The sequence below is a fragment of the Benincasa hispida genome, chromosome 5 (genome assembly GCF_009727055.1).
Source record: "Benincasa hispida cultivar B227 chromosome 5, ASM972705v1, whole genome shotgun sequence".
In the NCBI taxonomy this organism is placed as follows: Eukaryota; Viridiplantae; Streptophyta; class Magnoliopsida; order Cucurbitales; family Cucurbitaceae; genus Benincasa; species Benincasa hispida.
Genome location: NC_052353.1, coordinates 41,476,980 through 41,501,436, shown reverse-complemented (window position 1 = coordinate 41,501,436; position 24,457 = coordinate 41,476,980). Strand labels below are relative to the sequence as shown.

The 24,457-nt window shown below is 30.3% G+C and overlaps 2 protein-coding genes and 1 long non-coding RNA gene across 3 annotated transcripts; 2 read left to right on the top strand and 1 right to left on the bottom strand.

Moving 5' to 3' along the window:
• Positions 1 to 262: 262 nt before the first annotated feature.
• Positions 263 to 5,807, top strand: LOC120077545 (protein DMR6-LIKE OXYGENASE 2-like). Its single transcript, XM_039031467.1, has 3 exons — positions 263 to 862; positions 4,885 to 5,212; positions 5,328 to 5,807. The coding sequence occupies exons 1-3, from the start codon at positions 390 to 392 to the stop codon at positions 5,586 to 5,588; spliced, it is 1,062 nt and encodes a 353-aa protein (XP_038887395.1). The 5' UTR covers positions 263 to 389; the 3' UTR covers positions 5,589 to 5,807.
• A 1,362-nt stretch (positions 5,808 to 7,169) lies between these two features.
• LOC120077590 lies at positions 7,170 to 18,775 on the bottom strand. Its single transcript, XR_005481792.1, has 6 exons — positions 18,653 to 18,775; positions 8,330 to 9,684; positions 7,697 to 7,932; positions 7,452 to 7,623; positions 7,271 to 7,375; positions 7,170 to 7,198 (listed from the first exon to the last, which is right to left on the bottom strand). It is a non-coding gene; the product is annotated as an uncharacterized LOC120077590 (long non-coding RNA).
• LOC120077589 (methylesterase 3-like) lies at positions 18,360 to 23,930 on the top strand. Its single transcript, XM_039031525.1, has 2 exons — positions 18,360 to 19,201; positions 23,497 to 23,930. The coding sequence occupies exons 1-2, from the start codon at positions 19,091 to 19,093 to the stop codon at positions 23,779 to 23,781; spliced, it is 396 nt and encodes a 131-aa protein (XP_038887453.1). The 5' UTR covers positions 18,360 to 19,090; the 3' UTR covers positions 23,782 to 23,930.
• The last annotated feature ends 527 nt before the right edge of the window (positions 23,931 to 24,457 follow it).

The following is a 24,457-nucleotide window of genomic DNA, read 5'->3' as shown; positions in this document are numbered from 1 at the left end:
AATAATATTATAAATTAATTATATGATATTATAAAATAATAATTACACTACAATTTCAACCTAACATTTAATGGGTAGTTACAGTTTATAAATGTATTATAAAACAATTTTAAACAATTTTTTTTTTAAATTAAAATGAATCTATTGCCAAACATATATTTGAAGACATTAAATACTATCATGTTCTCAGATCCCACTAGACGTGTTGGACTAACTTGCTAAAATGAAACAAAACTCGAGGTATATTGTTAACCATTCTATACAATATCTCTTACCATTATTTATTTATAAGATGGAGTTCTAGGCCCAACCAAAACTTAATTCACATTCTCCATATTTCCATCCACATTCACTCTCTCCCAAAATCTCCTTCAAAATTTTTATCCGCCATGGGAGCTCTTGAGGATTTCGATAAGGCTTTCATCCAAGCTCCAGAGCACCGCCCCAAGCTCGCCGTCTCCGAAGCCGATGGTATTCCCACCATCGACCTCTCTCCCATCTTCAACTCCCCCGGTGGGGATTTTCCCGACGATCTAGTCCGACAAATCGCCTCTGCTTCCTCGGAGTGGGGATTCTTTCTGGTGGTCAACCACGGCGTCCCGTCCGAGAAGCGGCGGCGGATAGAGGCCACTGCCCGGGAATTTTTCGGGCAGAGTTTGGAAGAGAAGAGGAAAGTGAGGAGAGACGAAGGGGTTGTGACCGGCTATTTTGATACGGAGTTGACCAAGAATGTCAGAGATTGGAAGGAGGTGTTTGATTTCATGGTGGCGGATCCGACCGTCGTTCCGGCGTCGCCGGAGCCTGATGACGACGAGTTGACTCATTGGACCAATCAATGGCCGGAATACCCACCGGAATTCAGGTACGTCTCACTACTGTCCAATTGCTAAATTTTAGGTAAAATGATATTTAAATTTAGATTTAAATATTACCTTCGTCCCTATATTTGCTTGCTTTAATTTATTTTGTTCTCTACACGTGTAAAAAAAAAAAAAAAAAAACCTATTTTGGTCTCTATATTTTTTATTTTGATACATATCTCATCAAAATATTCATTTTGGTTCGTGCACTTTAACTTTGATTCATTTTCGTTCTTCAACTTAAAAAAAAGTACCATTTTGATTTCTAAAAAATGATATAAAAATAAAAATGAAAGGACCAAAATGGTTATTTTTTAAAAGAACAAAATTAAAATAAATATATCAAAAGTATAGAGATTAAAATCAAGGGAAAAAAATTAAGTAAAATAAAAAATATAGAGGACAACTTTATTTAAACCTTAAATTTACTCCAAAATGATCATTAGGGGTGTACATGGATTGGTTTTGGTTGGATTGAGTTGAAAGTGTTTTTTGATTGAGTTGGTCAAATTGGTAATTCAAATGACTCAAAATTTATATACAACCCATGCCTAAAATCTCACAAAATTCAAATATTAAATACCAATTATCTATTATATTTATTGTAAACTTTAAACAAAGACAAATACTATAACAATTTAATTTTTTTTAAAAAAAAATTTACAAATTAATTAATACAAAATAATCAAACTTTAAACAAAGAGAAATATATATATGTATTTTATTAATATATATAAAATTCAGATTGAGTTGAATCAACTTAAATTTTTTTTAGCCAATTCATGATTCAACCTAACTCAACAAAAATAAAATAAAGTTTAATTCAACTCAATCCAACCCAACCATTATATTTTGGGTTGGATAGTCTGAATTTTTTAGATTATCGGATTTTTTGAACACCCCAATGATCATATTAGAAAACTAAAAAAAAAAAAGATAAATTATCAAATCAATCATATAGATAAATTATATTAAATTTCAAAATGATCATATTAAAAAAGAAAAAAGTGTGAACTCCTAAGAAAAAATCCAAATCCCAACAAAATACCGGAATCTATTCCAAAAACATGTGAAGGACGTTTCTTATCTAAGGTTTTTTTTTTAAAAAAAAAATTTTTTAAGATAAAACACTTTAGTTCTAAAATTTAAAATTTAAAATAATAAATTAAAGTTGATAAGTAATTGACTAATATTTTTTTTGGTAAAGCATTAAAGCGCGTTTTGAATGCATTAGGGGTGTTCAAAAAATCTGATGATCCAAAAAAATCAATCAACTAAATCCAACTCTTGGATCGAGTTATCAGTTCATTTAGGTTGGGTTGAGTTCAAATAAATGAAAACTTTATGGGTTGGGTTGGTTCATGAGTTCTCCTAAATAATCAAAACCAATCAGAACCAGCTTGAGCTTATCATTAATTTAAAAAATATATATATATATATTTAAACTTATGATACGATTATATATACATATATTTATTTTATGGTTTCATTTAATTCCTTTATGTTTTGTATTTATTCTCCAACAGCTCCTAAAAATAGTTTTTAGCACATTGCAAAGAAATTTTGCATTATATAAATTGAAATTGAAATTGAAATTTTAGTTCAATATATGAAAATAATTAAATCAAATTTTTACATATTAACATTTTACTTTTTAGAATAAACATTTAAATAAATGATCTGAAACCAACCCAATCCAAATATTTCATGATTGGGTTGGGTTTTTTTTAATAAGAGTTATTTAGATTGAAGAAATTCATAATTCGAACAATTGAGTTTGGTCTAAAATGTCCTTAAACCCAACCTAATCTAACCCATAAACATTTCTATAATGCATTTTAGATGCTTAATTTTAAAAATAAGTCATTTTGGAAAAAAATGGAGTTTGACTACTATTTAAAATATTTTTTTAAATATAATTTCAATAATTTTTATAAGAAGTGTTTAAATAAAAATGATGTTTTTTTTAAAAAAATTTTTTCAAGTAAAATCAAACGGACCCTAGTTATTCGAATTTTATATTAGTTTATCCAATGTTACCAAGGTTTTTTTTTTGTGTTTTTTTTTCTTCTTTTTCTTCCGCTCATCTTTCTCTCTCTTCTTATAACCTGATCCTCCTCCAATGGCATATGCCACCTCAATCACACTATTAAGAGTGAAATAAAAAACGAAAAAAAAAAATCGATCGAAGTAATCATTGGATTGGTTTGATTTTTTTTTGTATAAAACTGGACATATTGGTTTGTGTTTATATAAAATAAAATATCAATTCGATCTTAATTAAATCAGAAATCAAACCAAATCAATCATAAATATACTTTAAATTTAGATGAAGAATGTATCATTAATATTTTATTATATTTGATGATCAATGAACTTTTATTGCTTTTATTACTTTTAATATTTTAAATAGTATGATGCATTTAGGTTTGTTGTTTACAAATTATCAATTATTATTATCTAAACAAAAAGAAAAGAAAATATCCAATTTTTTTTTTTGTAAAAAGAATATGTCAAATTTTAATTTGATTAAAGCAAAATTTTGCTCTATTCAATTTCCCATTTTATAAAACCAATCAATTCGATTTAGTTATCGATTGGTCTCAAAGTTGAGAAAATCGTATCGATTATCACTTCTAGCCATTACCATTAAAAGAATAGAAGAAAAGAAGAACAAAAAGTTGTTGATGAAATGTCGGTTAAAGTTACACATTCTTCCATGGACGAGAAAATAAATAAATTGAGGAAATAGAGGAGAACAATAAAAAGATTTAAAAAATAAGAAAAAGATCACAACATAATATAAAATAATATAAATCTAAAAAACATTGTCACATCAATTAAAATGACCACATCAACAATGCAACGCCAATTTTTGTTAGTCAGTTAAACCAAGGGATAACCATTTTCAAAACCTCACAAACTAACATTTAAAATCTTTTATAGATCAAATACTCAAGTCTCAAATACTAATACTAAAGTAGATTATACCCAAAATATCTAAATACAGCATATTAAAAATATCCAAAACAGTTTTTTTTAGAAAAATATCCAATTATCAAAACTAGTTACAAATCTAAAATGCAACAAGTTATTTATTTATTTATTTTTTATTTTTTATTGTGCATTTTGATTTTTGATTATTCTTCAACTAGTTATGGTATCACATTATTGTTGCCAAAAATTTAAGTCTTCTACCTCCACACGGTGTTTAACTTAAAAGAAAAAAAGAAGGTCGAAATTTTAAATTAAATTATAAATTTATATTATAGTATTTAAGAAAATTATTTTAAATAACAAATCTATGATGGACTACTATTTGTGTCTATCACGAAAGAGTAGTCTATCACAAAATAGCAGTCTATCACAAATAAATAAAGAAATTTTGTTATATTTATAAATATTTTGGTTTATTTTCTTATATTTGAAAACAATCCTAATATTTATTTGACCCTTATAATTTAGAAATTTTGTCGTAAGCAATTCCAAGGAATTTTGTTGAATAGTGTCTTACTTTGGTGTTTATGAAATGTACGGTTAATTTTGTAATTCTAATATTACCAATCATTTTTATTCTTAAATGATACAACTATGACTTGTATTAAAGCTCCGCTTGCTAACCATTTTGTTTTTTGTTTTTATTTTTGAAAATTAAGTTTATGAATAACTTCCACCTCCCAATTTATTTTTTTGTTATCTACCTTTCGCTAGTTTAAAAAACTAAGCCAAATGTTAGTTTTCAAAAAGTTATTGTTTTTGAAATTTGACTAAGAATTCAATTATTATACTTAAAAAAATATGTAAATCATTGAAAAATTGGGATGAAATAGGCTTAATTTTTAAAAACAAAAACTAAAAACCAAATGGTTATTAAATCGGACTTAACTTAAAAAAAATTCAACTAACATTAATAAAAAAAAAAAAAAAAAAAAACTAGAAGTCTGTTGAAACACATTCTCAACTAGGATTAAATCGAGACAAAACTTATAATTTTACCTATTTTGAGATTGACATGATTGAGCAGGGAGGCTTGTGAGGAATATGTTGAAGAGTTAGAGAAACTTGGCCACAAATTAATGGAACTGATCGCCGTTAGCTTGGGATTGCCAGCAAAAAGGTTTCGAGATTACTTCAAAGAGCAAACAAGTTTTGTGAGACTAAATCACTATCCATCGTGCCCATCCCCGGAGCTGGCACTCGGTGTCGGCCGCCATAAGGACCCCAGCGTCTTGACGGTGCTCGCTCAAGACGATGTCGGAGGACTAGAAGTGAAAAGGAAGAGAGATGGAGAGTGGGTTCGAGTCAAACCTGTACCCGATTCTTACGTCGTGAATGTTGGTGATATTACTCAGGTATGTAGTAATACCATTTTATATATATGATATTTTATCCCCTAAATTATGTTCGAATTAACTTGTTTAGAAGCAAATTTCAATTAAAATACAAATCACTCTTTTATACTAATAGGTTTGGAGCAATGAGAAGTATGAGAGTGTGGAGCATAGGGCTATGGTAAACAGCAAAAAGGAAAGATATTCCATTGCCTTCTTCTTCAACCCATCTCATTCCACCATTATTGAGCCTTTAGAAGAGCTCATTAATCCCCAAAACCCTCTCAAATACAAATCTTTCACTTATGGGAAATTCCTTGCCAACAGAAAACGCAGTAACTTCAAGAAACTTAATGTTGAAAACATTCAAATCTCCCACTTCAAGATCACCCACTAGTTTCTATATATTACTCTATTTAGGGACTATCTGATTTAAGGTTTGATTGGAAACTCGTTGATAATATATGTGAACTTGAAGTAATAAATGTTAAAGGGCATTTGTATAATTAATGTATCATCACAAAAAAACTATAATTAAGTTTGGAAAAGGTAAATAATTGTGAAACTTGAGGATGATCAAGTTTAATTAATGTGATCCATATTCGTCATTGGTGTATTTTGTGTTCTTGTATTGTGAAATAATTGACTTTACTATTAGAATTAGAAGAAGGCATAATTACAAAAATTACGTGGCAAATTCCAATGGTTAAGCTGCTATATAATTCAAAATATTGAAACCCAAGACCCAATAAAAAAAATGTACCATTTTGAAATTAGAGACAAAATCAAAACTAAACTCAAAATTACTCATTAGCAAAAATGTAACATTTTGAAAACTAAAATTTGACTTTATTTTCCATCCACTTGAAGAATTTTGGGCTTTAATGTCGGTTTAGGGCTTTAATGTCGGTTGACAACCGACATTAAAGATAGTGTTATTAAAGCCCTTTAATGTCGGTTGTCTTTAATATCAGTTTTAAACTGACATTAAAGGGCTTTAATAACACTCTCTTTAATGTCGGTTGCAACTGAAGCCCAAGAATCAAATGAAGCCATTTAAACCAATATTGAAGCCTAGAATCTGTCCATTTTATCAATTATTGTCTGTTTTTTTAAAATTCCATTGTCGAATCCATTTTTTCGGTCAAAAAGTTAAAAACGACATTATATGTCTGGTGTTGGGTCAGGAAATGTCCATCATTATTTTTTTATTAAAAAGTATAAAAAAATTTGCATGGCAAGCCATCAATATCTGTCTTCCACCTATGAATTTATCCACAAACAAGAATTAATATTTCCAATCCATTACATATACTCATCAAATATGAAATAAAAACACTAATCACCAACATTTGTAGAACAATAACAGACTTTCATAGAATACTTACACCAAGCCATCATTTCTCTCATTCACAAATATCAATTAGTACTAATTCCATGAATACTTAACACCAAATACCCCATTAACCAAAAATATTATAGATAAATCTTCCAATAAACAAATCATGGTTAGATAAATTTGCATTCATTCTAAGTTAGCATTTACATTCTATTGAGACAAAAAAACAAGAATTACATCCTTACACAAATCAGACAATAAAACTTGCCAATTGAGTTCGAATTACGTCAATCTCTTCTTGGGTATATGCATTTTTTGTATTGAACTACAAAGAGGAAAAAAAAAAAGATAAATTCAACATAAGTTTACATCCATTTATTAAATTAAAGTTAGTATATAAAAAATAAATAATTTACGTACAAGGCTAGTAATGGGAGTAGTAGGATTATGCACTATTTCGTATATATACTTTTGCATATAGTACCCGCATCCTACAGAATCTAATTGACGGGGGCACTGCATATAAAGAAGTTGAAAACAATTATTCTTATGTTCGAATGAACATAGATTGTTAAAAAAATGAATGTAAATTTACCTTTACAGGTTTCCATTTTGGAGAAGACCGATGATGTTGGAGATCGTGCTTGGCTTGCCATGTTTTCAATCCACTAAATAGTTTGAAAACATTAGTTCAACATAAGTACTTCAATTAAGAGCTAAGAAAGTTCAATTACACTTACATATTTATAACTCCATGAAAATCCTCTTAGATCTTACTTCGAAGAGAGTCCAAAACATAAACACAATTTTCTTGTAGATTGATTACAATCAATATCCAATGATAACTATAATAAGCAACAATTTTGTTATATTAGTACGTGTATAATGAAAATTAAAAATAACATAAGAACTTGTATTTACTTATTCTGTGTTATATGGAATAAGGACTAATTGGTCTAAATTAGCCAATTCTAGTTGATTGGCTAAATTTTTGGATCAAATATCTTGAGACTTCACGTGTGGCGATATTCTAGCTCGATCAATTATAAAACCCTTCTTTGTAATATCATGACCACATTCATCCCAAAGATACCTAAACAAAGTAAAAGTTATTATTTAACATGAAACAAAGTATACATGAGTGAACTTAGATGACTAATACTTACGCAATGTATGTCAAAATACACATGTAGCCTATTTCAACCATATTACAATATTGGATTAGATCATCGCGGCCTAAATAAATAAATTTGTCTCTTCCAAATATATGCTCATCCAAAGTGATACGGATTATGTCTACATCGTTCATGTTATGCATGACATGTCCGTTCAAGAGTTTGATGGTACCATTGGCGTCAGTATATTTGGAGGACTGGCTGAAGCTCTTAATTGTTGAATGGTCCTACCATAACCAAAGTTATACAAATTCAAAGTAGGAAAAATAATAAATAACCAAACTCATATACTGAAAAAGAGGCATACTTTTTTCTCGTCAACCATAACTACAAGTTCACGAGGCCATGTTACGAAGTTGTCCATTACTTGATTTAAGGACTCTATTTTACCCTTCACAGAAATTGGTATTGGCAAATCTTCTCCCATGACAATGTCAATCAGAACTTTAACAGTTAAGCATGACACATCATCATCAAATGCTGTGGCTACTGCAACAATATTATCTATAGTTCCTATAGCCAAGTGGCATGGTGTCCCCTTAATAAATTTAAAAGAACTAATGTCATGCATGGTTAAACATGTACAATATGATTAAAATTTAAAAGTCACAAAAAATAAATTACCTCCAAATATTTTTTAGGCATCTTCTCAGTATCTTCTTCTTCAGATGCACTTAGTGCAACACTTCCAACAGATGATTTGGACTGATGAGATTGTCTGCTGTGAGTTCTTTCTATTGATACTTTACCATGTCGAACATTTTTTTCATTAGAGCCTCCTTCAATTTCTTGGCTCATTAAGGACTTTGGTTTTACTAATTTAAAATATTGGGAATGAGAAACAAAATCACCCATTCCTCTAACACGTCCCACCTGTTCCTCTGTACCCAATGCTTTGGTCAAAACATCTTCACCTTCATAGGCTTCAGCCGATTTATCCTGTAAACCATATTACAATTTTCACACAATATCTATATCATCACAAGTTTCAGACATTATATATATGCCATCTTAAACTTTGCACAATATAAACTTACAATTCGATTGGCACATTCTCGAGTAGCTTCATCAAAGTATTCATTATTTTTTCCTTTTCTTGCTTCTTTCCATAAAGTCGCCCGATAAGAAGGATCACTCGATAGGTTCAACATGAACATACATATTTAATTAGTATAAACATATTAGAATAACAAATATAATTTAAGTAAAAAAACTTACTAATTCTTGGACAAGATTCGCATAACCTTTCCAAGAAATGTGATGATTATATACATATTTCACACGTCTTTCTTTTTGAAGACGACTGATTTCTTGTATAAGAAATCTAGTTGGAGTTACCTATCAAAACAATGATAATATTGACATTTAATTAATTTATTTAGAATGACTTACATCCCATTTTTCACTCAATCGTTCATTAACGAACGATGTCCAGTGATCTTGCTCTATATGAGAATATTGTTGGGGAGGAAATTGTAAAACCGAAGGTTCATCCTTAAATGGAAGTATGAACTTTTGAGCCAATGTAGTCTTCAAAGTCCGAAACTCCCTAGATGCAGACATAAGTATACCATGTTTGGACTTAGAGTCCACATCGAACGACATCTGCATAATGAAAAAAGTAATTAAGCAATAAACTAATAAACTACTATGCACATAAATTAAAATTTTAGAAATCATATTGCTACACAATCAAAAAGTTTATCCTTTAAATGGTTTGGAACTTTTTTCTAAGAATTATATGTTATAGGTATTTGTTGTCGAACACAAACTCCTATATAACTTTGCATCTTCTTTGCTTCAAATCCAATCAATTGTCCATGTTCATTATAATCAATGGTCAACCGTTGTCTAGATGTTCTTATTTGTGCCAACTCAAACATTGTAGTTGGGCCACGTGGAATACTTATTTCGCTATGTTTTTGTGGGATCATATTTCTTTCATCATCGCTGCTACTTGCTGAATTTTCCATGTTAATCTGCAAAAAAAAAAAAAAAAAAAAAAAAAAAAAAAATTACTCACACAAAAAGCATATAATCGTAATATTTAAATACATATAACCATAGTAAATGACATACCATGTTTAATTCATTATTTATCAACTCATCTACCCTCACAATCATTTCTAATGTATGTGGATGTTGTATCATCAATCTCAATAGATGTATCAACATTGGGCATTCTTTGCATACCTCCATAACCACATTCTTGTAGCATATTTCCTATTTCATCTTCATAAAAATCATCCTCAATCATCCTCAGTTGTTTGTTGTGGAGATATTAAAACAATTGACCAACCTGAATTGCGGAGTCTTTTACATAGAACACTTGTTTTACTTGGGAGGTTAAAATAAATGGGTCTGATTTATGTCTAATACAATTGAGGCCCACAATAGTAAACCCAAACTCGTCTGTTTTGACTCCAGTTCTATTCTCAACCCAATTACATTTGAATAAAATAAATGATAATCCATGATAGTTAAGCTTACATATTTCTTGTATAATATCATAAAAGGTTGTATCTGACATGACGGAGCTTTTGTCCTTAGCACTAGAGACTTGCATTGTGGTAGCCATTATATTAACTCCACTATTTTGAACCCTCCTAACATCATCGCGATTCTTTGTGTGATAGTAGTAACCATTGACTACGTAACCAGAATATTTTGCCACAGTTGAAAAAGATCCATTAACTATCCATTTTAAAGAAGGCGATATGGAATTTTTTGGAACTTCGAGCGCTAGTGCAACCTACGATATATTTTATAATATTTTAGTAGTTAACATTTAATTAAACATCAAATAGTAGGTCCTTAGAGATTACCCGTGTGGACAACCACCAATTGAATGTACGATTTTGCTCTTCTTAAAGTCACTTTCTACTTTTATTTTTACCAGAATTGAGCTTAGACAAAATATCCATATGTTGCCTATTATAAATGAAAAAGTTTATAACATCCCGATTTTTTTAAAATAATTTAAGTTAATTATCTCAAATTGCTGAGTTTTAGTTTCCTAATCTTTGGAATTTGGAAATAAATTGTTACAGTTGAAGAAGTTTTATTGGTTAATGTGGATTCTTTGAGTATGAGTTTTAAATTAATAAGAAGGGATAATTGAATTATTTGTATAAGAAATTTTGAGTTTTTGTGAAATTTGAAAGGGAAAAGAGGAAATTGTGGTTTTAAGATTATATATTATTTATGTATTTGTGTGGTGGAGAATTAAAAAGAAAAGAAATATGGAATTTTCAAACGTTTAGACGAACTTCGGCCGCCGCTCCGACCTTCACGTCGTTGTATCTACTCGTTGTTGGTCCTCCTCTCTTCCAGTCGTTGTTCTCTGTCGAACGCCTTCGTGAGGTTCGTAGTTTTGGGATAAATCTAAATGATTTTCATGGTTTTGTTGAGGATCTTGAATACCCAATAAATAACGTGTTTAATTATCATTTCAATCGTGATTTTGGAGGTTGAATTTGAAAGTTTGAAGGAGTTTAAAACGTCGTTAGTGTGCTTCAAGAGAGTTAAGGTGATTTCGACAAGAATTTTGGTAAGATTTGGGGTTTTGTGACTTGTTCAGTTCGAATGTAATTTATACGAATTAAGTTATTAAGTTTTGTTGCTGATTTTGGCGTGATTAAACGCTTAGGTGTGAACCTAAAGGTTAAATTTTATTTTGGTTTATGTACTAGGTTTTAATTCAAATATTGTGGAGATTAGAAGGGGTTAGTTGCTCAAATATTTGGCTCGATTAAGGATTCAAGAATTTCACATAGATTCAATTACTTTTTGGTTCAACCTAATATCAAAGTAAGTAATTTTACTACTGGAACTGCCCACGGGTCAGACACTAGATATATGGCAGCATGATAGATGAATATTGTGACAAAACGATAACATGATAGATGGATAGTATAGTATGACTGATATATGTTCTTGTATGAGAATCTGAAAGATTTATTTGTGCACGTAGAGACTTGCATGCTAGTAAGAGGTGATACTTGATTCACCGAGGGTGTATTTGATATGAGGATATAGAGGCATTTATGCATGTTGTATAGCCATGATGTTGAGGTGTATATGTATGTTATAAAACTATATTGTAATAATTGTGATGTTGAGACTGTGATAGTGTCTTTACTGATTAGTTAGATACCCACTAGGTATTGTGTTTCCTTCGGGATTCACCAAATTGTGTTTCCTTCGAGATCCACCAGATTGTGTTTCCTTCGGGATCCACCGGATTGTGTTTCCTTCGGGATCCACCAGATATTGTGTTTCCTTTGGGATCCACCAGATATTGTGTTTTCTTCGGGATTCACCAAAGGTAGTGGGCATACTTAACTACAATAGGATAGAAACCAGTTTTACATGTATGTATGTGTCCCATGAGGACTAGAGCAATTTTTATGTTCCATCAGAGGTAGGCATCTAGAAGACATAGATGGCTAGCCCGACCCCAGTAGTGGGGTTACTTACTGAGTATTTTATACTCACCATTTCTCATGTTTATGTTTCAGGTAAGGGCAAGGATGCACTGGCGAATGATAAGAGGAATCCATGAACGAGCCACTGGGGACCAGTTTTATGCTTTCACTCATGATATTTAGATTTATTTTCATGTTTTTCAACTTTCAATTTGATGTTTGAAACTTACTATTAAGATTTGTTTTTAGACCTATTTATTATCATTTATGATTTATGGGTACCCTATCGTCTGTTTTTAATATCTAAATTTAATGAAGGTATTTTGAGTTCAACATATTTATTTAGCATTTATTTCACTATAAAAGGAAGTCGTTTTAAGTTCCATGCATGCATGTGTTTAGTAACAACCTAACTTGAGTCCTAGGGGGTCGAGTTGTTACAAAGTTAGTAGATTATTGAATAATCAAATAACCTAAAACGAGAATAAGATGGAGATCTACATACTTGACGTAAGAAAGCACATCATTTACATTTTAAATGACATAAAGATGAGCTTGATCCAACTCATCCTTACTCGATCTGATAAAAGAAACAGCTGACAATGCTCTATCAATGTTTGAGTTCACTTTCTTTATTGATGAGTTTAGCCCAATAGAATTAGCACCAGATACAAATTCAGAACAAAATTCTATAGTCTCTTCGATAATATAATTTTCTCCAACACATCCTTTTGATCGATTTCTATTTCGTACATAAGTTTCAACACATTCATGTATCGTTTAAAAGGATACATTCACCTCAAATAAACATGTCTACAAAACTCAACTTCTCTTACAAGATGCACTACAAGGTGTACCATTATTGTGAAGAATGATGATGGAAAATACTTTTCTAAGAGGCATAGAATGACAATGATATCCTCTTGCACCCTTTAAATGAGATGAATCGATCGCCTTGCAACATATAGCATTAAAGAAGAAGCATAGGCGAGTAATTGCAAGTCTTATATGTTTGAGTAAAATATCACGAATAACTACAGATAATAATTGTTGCATAAGAACGTGATGGTCATGCGACTTAAGTCCATAAAGTTTCAAATCTGTGAGCGACACTAAACTTTGAATGTTCGATGAATAACCTTCAGGTACTTTAATTTCTAATAGTACCTTACAAACACTCAATTTCTCAGCTCGTGTTAATGTATAACATGCGGAAGATAAAAAGAATTTTTTCTCTCCAACTTGAAGGGCTAACTCTGATCTAATGTTTAGTTTCACTAAATCTAATCGAATTTTTATTCCATCCTTCATTTTACCGAGAATATCAAGCAATGTGCCAATAAGATTTGCATATACATTCTTTTCAATGTGCATCACGTCTAAACAATGTCGCACGTCAAGATACTTCCAGTATTCTAACTCAAAAAGAATAAATTTTTTCTTCCAATAAGTTGAAGAGCTATCTCCACTGTTTTTTTCCTTGATAGTTTTCTTACCAAATGAATATTGATACTTACTTGTTTCTGCAAGAATTTCTTCCCCACTCAATGGTTTTGGAGCAAATTCTAATTCTTGTGCGCCATTAAAAGCTTTCTTTTGTTTCCTATATGGATGATGGCGTGGTAGAAACTTGTGATGCCCGAGATATGTCATCTTCTTCCCTTTTGGTAAATAAGTAGATGAAGTTTTCTCTCCACAAATTAAACATGCATGATATCCTTTAACCGTACAACCACACAAGTTACCATACGCAGGAAAATCATTAATGGTCCATAATAAAATAGCTTTAAGCATGAAACGTTGTTTTTCATATGCATTGTAACATTCTACCCCATCTTTCCAAAGTTTTTTTAAAATCATCTACTAACAGAGCTAAATAAACATCTATGTCATTTTCTGATTGTTTAGGACCAGATATTAGTGTAGTCAACATAAAAGTTTTCGCTTCATGCACAACCATGGAGGTAGATTGTACATCACTAACATCATTGGCCAACAACTATATCTACTACTAAGATCTCCATATGGATTTACCCCATCTGTTGAAAGAGCAAGACGAAGATTTCTAGGTTTTGACCCAAACTCTTGCCACAAATTGTCTATTTTTTTTTCCACGATAGGGCATCTTTGGGATGTTTTAATAAACCATCTGTTTCTTTTTTTTTAGCATGCCACGTCAATAAACTTGTTGTTTCTTTACTTCGAAACATTCTTTCAAATCTTGGAATTGGGGAAAAATACCACACGACTTTTGCTGGGATATTCTTAGCCCTTTTCTTTAATTTTTTTTGAAGCTTCCACCTTGACGTAGCATAAAAAGTAAGCTGGGCTGACGACCTCTCTTTTCTCCATCTCTCAGCATATATAAAACCCTAAATAGGAGAGTGTATTTATAGAAAATTTGGGGCAGCGCAGCGGGCTTCGGTAGAGGGCAACTGCACTCTAGTCTTTTGCCGTTGAGTGCCGCGCACAACGCCACTGCCCCCTGTGATTGATTATCCACGCGCGCTTCTGTTTTTTTTCTCGTCAAAGTTCGTAGCGTAGTTGCGCTACCCGCCAAGGCATGCTAGTGCCTTCTAGCGCCGCACTTAGCATCTAGCCAACATAGCGGTGCTCCCTCTAGGGGCAAACTATAATTTTAACTCTTTTGCAGCTACTTGCTTCTTTTTGCCCGAAATACACGCAAAACGTTCCGACGGTCTCTCTGCTCATTTATATGTCAAAAACACTAAATAAATCATTAAATATCTAAGAACCAACATGAATTAGGAGAGAATAGATAGCTCCTTTGGAGAGCTATCACACATCGTCTCGGGCACAAGGTAATAGGGAGATAAATAATCCCAATAGGAGAGACTCAACCTTCTTTTATGCTTAGCTGAATTCGTCACTCCTTGTACTAATATAGTTTTTTTCCCCTAATTATCGATATTTGTCACAAATCTAAAAGTAGAGACTGAACTAAGTAAATGGCTTATAATAAACACTTGTTTCAAGTTTTTGTTAAAAATAAATAAATTAAATGTAACTCATCAAACAAGTTTTTCTTTAAAATGGCACATTTTGATTATTGTTCAACTAGTTAATTATGGTACCACATTATTGTTAAAAATGTCGCAAATTTGAATTTCCCACCTACAAATGTAGTTTTTTTTAATACAAATTGAGAGTTGGGGATTTAAACCACAGATCTCTTGGTTCTTGATATATACATATGTAAGTTGAGCTAAACTCTTTATAACACCTACAAATGTAGCTGAACTTGGGGAAATTGTCAGAAATAGCTCTCTCAAGTTTTCACTTTTTAAAACTAGTATGTTTTTTGGAAATTCTTTCAACTAATTTCTCTCGGTCCATCTCGGGGGAGATCGCCCAGCGAGATTTAGTTAAAAAATAATATTTTTCTAACTTATCGATTGTTTTGGGCTTTCTCGGTACAACTCGTCAGATTATACTAAAGTTCTACCAATTTTTCCAAATATATTATGCAATCTTCATAAATCTTATACCAAATTTTATATATTTTAAAATTTTCTCCCATATCTTTGCCAAATATATGTAATTTTTCAAATCTTTAGAATTTATAATTTCCAATTCATTAAATTTTGCAAAAAAAAAAAAAAAAAAAGATAAGATATGGAAGATATATAAAATCTCAATATTAATCTTGGACAGATTAATACCGACATTCTATATATTTGGGCTTTCTCGATAAATTTTCGGACATATTACCATCGAAGGCATATTAACAAGAAGATTCTGTGTTGGAGCAATGACAAGTATGAGAGTGTGGAGCACAGGGTTATGGTAAACAGCAAAAAGGAAAGATATTCCATTGCTTTCTTCTTCAACCCATCTCATTCCACCATTGTGTTGAGCCTTTGGAAGAGCTCATTGATCACAAAAACCCTCCCAAATACAAATCTTACTCTTATGGGAAGTTCCTCGCCAACAGAAAGCTCAGCAACTTCAAAAAACTTAATGTGGAGAACATTCAGATCTCTCACTTCAACATCACCAACTAGCCCTAGCTAAATGAGTTGTTGGCCATGTTACTCTATTCAAGGGTTGTTTTGTTTAAGATTTGATTGAAAAACTCGTCGATAATATATGTGACTGGTTGAATAATGTCACTAGAAGTAATAAATGTTAAGGGCATTTGTATATTTAATGTACTATAGGTTTGGAGAAGGTAAATAATTGTGAAATTTGAGGACAATCCTATTTAATTAATGTGATCCACCCTTATTGGTGTATTGTGTATTCTTGTATCATGAAATAATTAACTTTCCTAATTAACTTTCCTGGTAGATAGTTGGGTTTGTGCCTCCTTAAGGATGTGTTGAGGAATATTTGTAAAGAATAAGTGTGGGAAATAGTTTAAGTCTCGTTTGATAATTATTTTTGTTTTTTTGTTTTCTAGTTTTGAAAGAAAATCTTTAAAACACTAATTCTACCTATGTGTTTCTTTAATTTGTTAGCTACTTTTTTTTTAAAAAAAATGTTCTGGAAATCTAAACCAAAATTTGAAATTTTTGTTATGAATGTAGACGCAAGAATAGTGAGAGGAAAAAAAAAAACCTAAAGAAAGCTCTAGAAAAATAAAAATTTCGTTTGATAATTATTTGATTTATGAAAAATGTGTTTGTCTTCTCACACTTTTAAATCAAAATAAAAAAAAATTAGGTAAATATTTGAATTCGTAGTCAAAATCAAAAAATAATTTTGTCTTTCATCTTGGAATCACTCATAAAAAGTATATGATAAAACAAAAAACCAATAGGTAAAAGCAACATTTTTTTATATATATAAAAAAAAACTTAAATAATTATCATATGGGATCAAAATGATTATCAAATGAAACATCCATGATAAACAATATAGAATAGTGACATTAGTTTTGATTTTTATATAACCAATGATTTTAAGGGCGTCATACTCGAACACACCCTATTTCTACTTTTTCTTTTTTTCTTTTTAATTACAAAGTTAGTTCTGAATTTGTATGAAAATGTCTAGTAGGTCCCCTTTGAATTCTCTATCTTGTGTTTAAAATATCCCTATCTTATTCAATAAATATAGCAAAAATATTCAATAAATATCCATAAATTTGTATTCCATTTTCTATAGATTCATATAATTGGGAAAAAAAATCTTTTTAATCCCTACATTCTGAATTTAGTTCATTTGATCCCTAGTTTCAAAAAAATTACATATTTAAGTTCTATTTGATAATCATTTCACTTTTTTTATTTTTAGTTTTTTAAAATTAAATCTATTTTCTCCCATGTTATCAATGATTTGCATTTTTGTGAAGTATAATAGTTGAATTCTTAGCCAAAATCTAAAAATAAAACAAATTTTTAAAAGTTATTTTTTTTGTATTTTTAAAAATTTGGGTTGAATTTTTATAGTAGAAAAGAAAAGAATAAATTTGAAGGTGAAAATAATATTATACGCTTAATTTCAAAAAAAAAAAACAAAAAAACAAACAAAAAACGAATGACCCGTTTGATAATCATTTGGTTTTTTGTTTTAATTTTGAAAATTAAGCATATTTCATCAAATGGTTTTTTGTTTTAGTTTTTAAAATGTCATTTCTTACAATAATTTGCATCTTTCTTTTAAGTACAATGGTTGAATTCTTAATCAAATTCTAAAAACAAAATAACTTTTTGAAAACTACTTTTTTAATTCCGAAAATTTGGCTTGATTTTTTGAACCATTGGTGAATCGATAACAAAAGAAGAAATTTGGTGATAGAAATAGTGTCCATCAAGCTTAATTTTCAAAAAAAAAAAAAAGTTACCAAACGGGACCGAAATGGTTACCAAATGAGATCTTAGTTTTTAGTTTTGAGTTTTGTTTCAGACTTCAATTTAGTCATTAGAAGTAAAGATTCACACTTTTAATCTCATTTTTTTTTATTAAGTATTCACTTACGCTTCCATTAACGTTAATGTCTATTAATTAATTTGAAATAATTATAAAGCAAAATTTTCTTTCAATTTTAATAGTGCATTAACTATAATTTATTTAATTTTTTTAAAATTAATTAATAGATGTTAACACTAATGAAGAAAAGTGAGTATTAAATAAAAAATCAAAAAGGTAAATCTTGAAATTGAAGAACTAAATTGATACCAAATTTAAATTTAAAAGATAAAATTATAACATTTTAAAATGGATAACGAAATTGAAAACAAATTAAAAAAAAGGACTAAAGGGCCTATAATTCGAAACCAAAACTAAATCCAAAATTAATTTTTCCCTACAACAATCTCTCGAAAAATAGACCCAGGATCAACAAATATCAAACTTGAATCTAAACGTAATAATAACTCAGACTTTTAAATTAGCTCAATATCTTGAGACAAAGACTTCAATTTGTTTATTTGATTAGTAGCTTTCCCTTGTGGGGATGTAAGCCCAAAGTTTCCAATCGCACTAATTTCAGGTCAATAATCTTCCTCTAATCAATCAAATGGAGATGAACAAGAACAAGATCAATAACAAATACCTGTTACTACTCATTCCCCTGTCCCTCTTCTTCCCATTCTCCAATTCTTCTCAGCCGCATTTTCACAAACACTTTGTCTTCATCCACGGATCCTGCCATGGCGCCTGGTCCTGGTTCAAACTCCTCCCTCTCCTTAAATCCTCCGGCCACCGCGTCACCGCCCTCGACTTGGCCGCCTCCGGAATCGACCTCCGGCAACCGGACACCGTCCGATCCATTTCTCAATACTTCCAGCCTCTGGTTGATTTCATGTCGGCTCTCCCTCAGCACCAAAAGGTGATCCTCGTCGGGCATAGCCTTGGCGGATTGGCCGTCGCGAAAGCCATGGAGGAGTTTCCGGCGAGGATTTCCGCGGCCGTGTTCGTCACTGCTACGATGCCCGGCCCGGCTTTGAACATATCGATGATTTATGGGAAGGTGTTCGAGAGGAATTAATCAATGATGGATAGCGTTTACTCGTATGGCGATGGCCCCAATCGGCCTCCCACTGCCTTCGTCTTTGGGCCGCGCTTTTTGGCTTCCAAAGTTTATCAGCTCAGCCCACCTGAGGTAAGTATTTAAAAATGGTTTTTTTCCCCCAAAAATACACTTTTACTCCCGAGCTTTGAAGTTTGAAAGATGAGTGTCTCAAATATGTCCATAAAAGTTACCTTCATCATTGGGTCGATTCATACTTAAATGTATAGGTTCAAGCTCGATCCAAATCAAAGTTAGGTCAGCTTAAAGCTTTTTTGGAGTCCATATCGAGCCATCTCTTTTAGAAACATTAAAGAGAATAGAAATTTCTGAAATAAATCTACAATAATTAAGATAATAATAGAATAAGAAATTATAACTTCCTATAATATAAATAAATGAGAAATCACTATATTTAGTAGGATTACTTTATATATGTGACTTGAATATCATACTCAAATATAGCCATGAGAATAACTTTATAAATCCATGTAAGATATACTTTTGTATCTTTGATATATTTAAGCTCAAAATATATTGAAAAGTAACCTATATAAAATTCATTTAAAAATGAAATAACCAAAACTTAACAAATTTGAGTTGTATACTAAAAAATTGCAGAGGCTCAATAACTTGGCCTACAAGTTGAATTAACTAACAAAATTTGGGGATAATCATATTCACCAATATATCCATTCCACCATTTAAATCGACAATTAAAACAGCCCATCTCCCCATGTACCATCATATAGAAATTAGGTTACTATTTGATTTTTGGATTTTGGTTTTTGGTTTTTGATTTTTTTTTTTTTTTTTTAAATTAAGCCTGTATTATCCACATTTCTTAGCATAATTTGCATCTTTCTTAAGTGCAATAGTTGAATTTTTAGCCAAATAAAAAAAAAAACTTTTTGAAAACTACTTTTTTTTTAGTTCTCAAATTTAACTTGGTTTTTTAAATCATGAATGAAAAGTAGATGACAATGAAAGAAATTTGGAGATGGAAGTAATATTCATAGTCTTACTTTTCAAAAACAAAAACAAAAAACACAATGGTTACTAAATGAAATTAGAGGAATTGGAATTAAAAATGGACGAATGTGGAAGGGAAAGAGACGAAGGGATGGATGAACACTAATCTTGCTTCTGTTGTCTAGAGATGTCCAATTTCTCTATGGGGACGGGGCCCGCGAGAATGCCCCGATTAGGCGGGGAATTGTGGAGGGAGTGAGGGAAAAAAAATTCTCCGTGAGCTAAACGGAGATGGGGAATATCCCGTCCCCCGTCCCCCCTGCCACCGATTAGCTTTTACATATTTATTTAGTATAGTTATCTAATGTTATGTTATTATTATCATTATATAAATATTACATTTAAATTTCAAATTTGATTATTTATTGGAAAAGATAATATATATGTTTAAATTGAATATTTAAATTTAGATTCTGTATATGAATAATTTGATTTATATTTATTTATTTCTATTAAAAAAAATTAATTAGTTTTTTTAGGCCAAAATTTGAGTAATTTATTTTTAATTTCAAATTGTCATATAAAACTAATCATAATAAATAATTTAGTGATAAAGTTAATTATTTAATTAAAATTTGTTCACATTAGTAATTTAAATTAATTGATTTTTTTAAAAAAAAAGGTAACGAGAAAAAATTCTCGCGAAGAATCCCGTCCCAATACCTGTGAAGAATTTCACGAGGATGAGGAATGAAATGGGGAGCGGGAACGGGAATGGAGAATGACATCCCCGACCCCACTCGCCCCGTGAACTTCTGTATTGCTGTCTCTTCACGTCAACCCATCCAATTTCTTTCCCTTTTATCATTTGCTTCCACCATCACAAACATAAATAAATTATGTCAAATTTTAATTAACAGAAGAAGAAGATTTTTTTTCAAGCTCCGCAAAAACAGTACTTCGACCTTGGGAGATCATGATTTCTTCAACATCATTCAATGCAAACATTCAGAAAATTTCTAGACGCATCTTCTCTATGATTGTTAAAAACATTTAGGGGAATAAAAATTTCTGAAATAAATATAAAATAATTAAGGTAATCATAAAATAAGAAATTGGAACTTCCTGTAATTTATGAGATCGAGACACGTCAATAAACATTGTCCATAGAGAATATGTATCCACCGTACTGAGTTATGTGTCACTCCATTCCGAAGATACAACGATTCTCTTATGAAACTCTATTGTGCTCTCATGAAATTAACTCACAATCTCAATCGGAAGAAGAGAAAACCGGTAGAAGATCAAAGGAAGAAATCAGGGAGAAGCTTGTACGTTCTTTACTAATTATAAAAGGAAAAGTAGAATGTAAAACTGACATTTCACTTTCTATATTATAGGAACGTAGAATTGAGTCCTTAAAAGGAATAAATAAATAAATAATAAAATATTTTTTTAAAAAAATGTTAAATATTCAATAACCTATATCTTTAATGATCAAGCACATGACTCTAGGCTAACTTATAATATCAAAGTTTGAATCGAGTTTGAGTTGTGTTTACATATTCATTTATTAAATTCTAAATTTTTAGCTCATTGAGTCAACCCTTAGCTTTTTAGATTTTTTTTTAATTAAAGTTATTAAAATATGTATTGAATTTATATTTTTATTTAATCTTGATTCAAGATTTTAGGTGGTTTTTATTGATTTTACTCAAAAGAATTAATTTATATTTTTATTTAATCTTCATTTAAGATTTTAGGTGGTTTTTATTGATTTTACTCACAAGAACATTGGTTTTATAAAATTTCATTTAAGGTATATATTTTTTGGAAAATTATTTTAGATGACAAAACTACTAAAAATATTTATAATTAATAGCAAAATATCACAGTCGATTATGATAGATTGCGATAGACTACATCAGATATAAATAGTAGTCTATCACTACATATGGCAGTCTATCACAGATAGATTATAATATTTTACTATTATTTGTAAATATTTTGGTTCATTTTTCTTTATTTGAAAACAACTTTTTTTTAAAAAAATAATTTTTAACATTTTAAAATTAATTATTAACTAAAAAATATGTATTAAATAAAAATATATTAAAAGTTTACTTTTTACCTATATAAAACATAGATAAATTGTACTGTACAAAAATTTTTAGGATAAAAATGTTTTTTTTTGTCAATAAGTTTCAAGCCCATATCTTTTGGTCGATAAAATTTTAAAGCCAATACTTTAGTTTGTAAAATATTTTAAAATGATCATCACTTAACTTTAAGTTAGTAGAATGTTTATTAGACCATTATCAGATGACATAAAAAAATTCCAATAGATGGGTTTTGTATACTGCACATCTTGCTCGACGGTTGGTTGACCACCGTCGGACTTAAATAAGAAATTCCAACGGTTGTTGCGCGGGATAAATTAAAAAGTCGGGCAAAAGTGCAATAAACCTGAAGGTTCCTTAGGAGACCGTCGAGANCAACGGTTGTTGCGCGGGATAAATTAAAAAGTCGGGCAAAAGTGCAATAAACCTGAAGGTTCCTTAGGAGACCGTCGAGAGTGTTTAAAATCTTGACGGTTTTTCCTAAACTGTCGGGACAAATATTTATCCTGACCTCTTATTTCCACCGTTGGGAGAGGTTAAAATCGTCGACTCTTTTTTTTATCGTCGGGAATAACCAAAATTTTGTAATGGATGTTAATTATATTCGAAAACTTGTCAATATTATTGGATTAATTGGAAAATTGATTTAAAATTAATTCATCACTTTATGAGAACGAGTACCCTTTATTAATTTAGAGTATTTTTATCCAAGGAGTTGAGAAATAGTAGTTGTGAACTTTATTCTCTGTTTAACCCATAAACCTCAAACCTCATAGACTAAAAATATATTTTTCTCAAATTTTGGTACATACATAATTAGGTAGACCCGTTGATTAGTCCATTTGACTAGCTAGTCTAATGGGTTGATTCAAATATCTTCCAAACGAATCAATCCATAGGCCAACCTGCTCTAAAAAAACACTTTGTGTTAGTCATTATAATTATCTTTATCAATTTTATTTCTTATAAAAAAAAACAGATAAAGACATATCATAGAGCATATATGTAGTTTTGGACGTGTATGAGAAGCCCTTTTTATAGGAGTTGAAATGAACACTTAAACAAATGTGTAAATTGATACCATTATGGTTTAAATTGATAAAATTAAGATATTAAAATTAAAATTGATCAAATATATCAAATTTGAGGTTTAAATTGATATTTTTTCTATAGAAATTTAAGGGTCTATAAACATAATCGGAACTTTAGTAACTAAACTTGTAATTAATCAATTTGGTTTAAGTTTAAATTTAGAAGGGCTTGGTTAAAATAATTAATTACAGCAATAATACACAGGATTTAACATTGGCGACATTGTTAATGAGGCCAGTGTCATTGTTCGGTGAAAAAGACATCACCGATGAATTGAAGCTGTCGGAGAAAAATTATGGTTCAGTTAAACGAGTATTCGTCATGTCGGAAAAGGATTTGGTTGGTAATAGAGATTTTCAACGGTGGATGATCGAGAAGAACCCACCTGATCGTGTGGTGGAGATTGAAGGATCAGATCATATGGTGATGATGTCTAAGCCTTTGGAGCTGTGGGCCCATCTTGAACTCATTGCTCAATACTATCCTTAGCCTTTAGCTTAATCCGACATGTCGTTGCTTCAAGTCTACTTTTTTGAGTGGGTGTGTGACACTTTCTTACGAAATAAGAACTAATGATGTGTTGATAATATATAGTTATAAATCGATGTTCGTGATTATAACTTTAGGATCTGTTGATAACTATTTGGATTCGAATAATAATTATTTAGGTTGCATTCAGCAGTTATTTCGTTTTTTATTTTCGATTTTTAGAAAAATAAATCTATTTTCTCTCAATTTTTTTATAATGATTTGCATTTTTAGTCAAATTTCAAAACCAAAAACAAATTTTTAAAAGTTAATTTTTTAATTTTCAAATTTTGGCTTGATTTTTTAAATCATTGGTAAAAAGTATATAACAAAGGAAAAAATGTAGGGGTAGAAGTAGTGTCTATAAACTTGATTTTCAAAAACAAAAAACCAGAAACCTAATAGTTACCAAACGAGACCCTAGTATTTGATTTTTGAAAATTATGTTTTTTATAACTTATTTATCGTAGTTTTCATATTTCTCAACTAAATACTCTAAATTTTAATCAAATTCTAAAAACCAAAACAAACTTTTAAAAATTAAGTTCTTGTTTTATAATCATTTCAGCCCGGTTAGATAATCATTTGATTTTTTGTTTTTGGTTTTTGAAAATTAAGTCTATAACCACTACTTCTA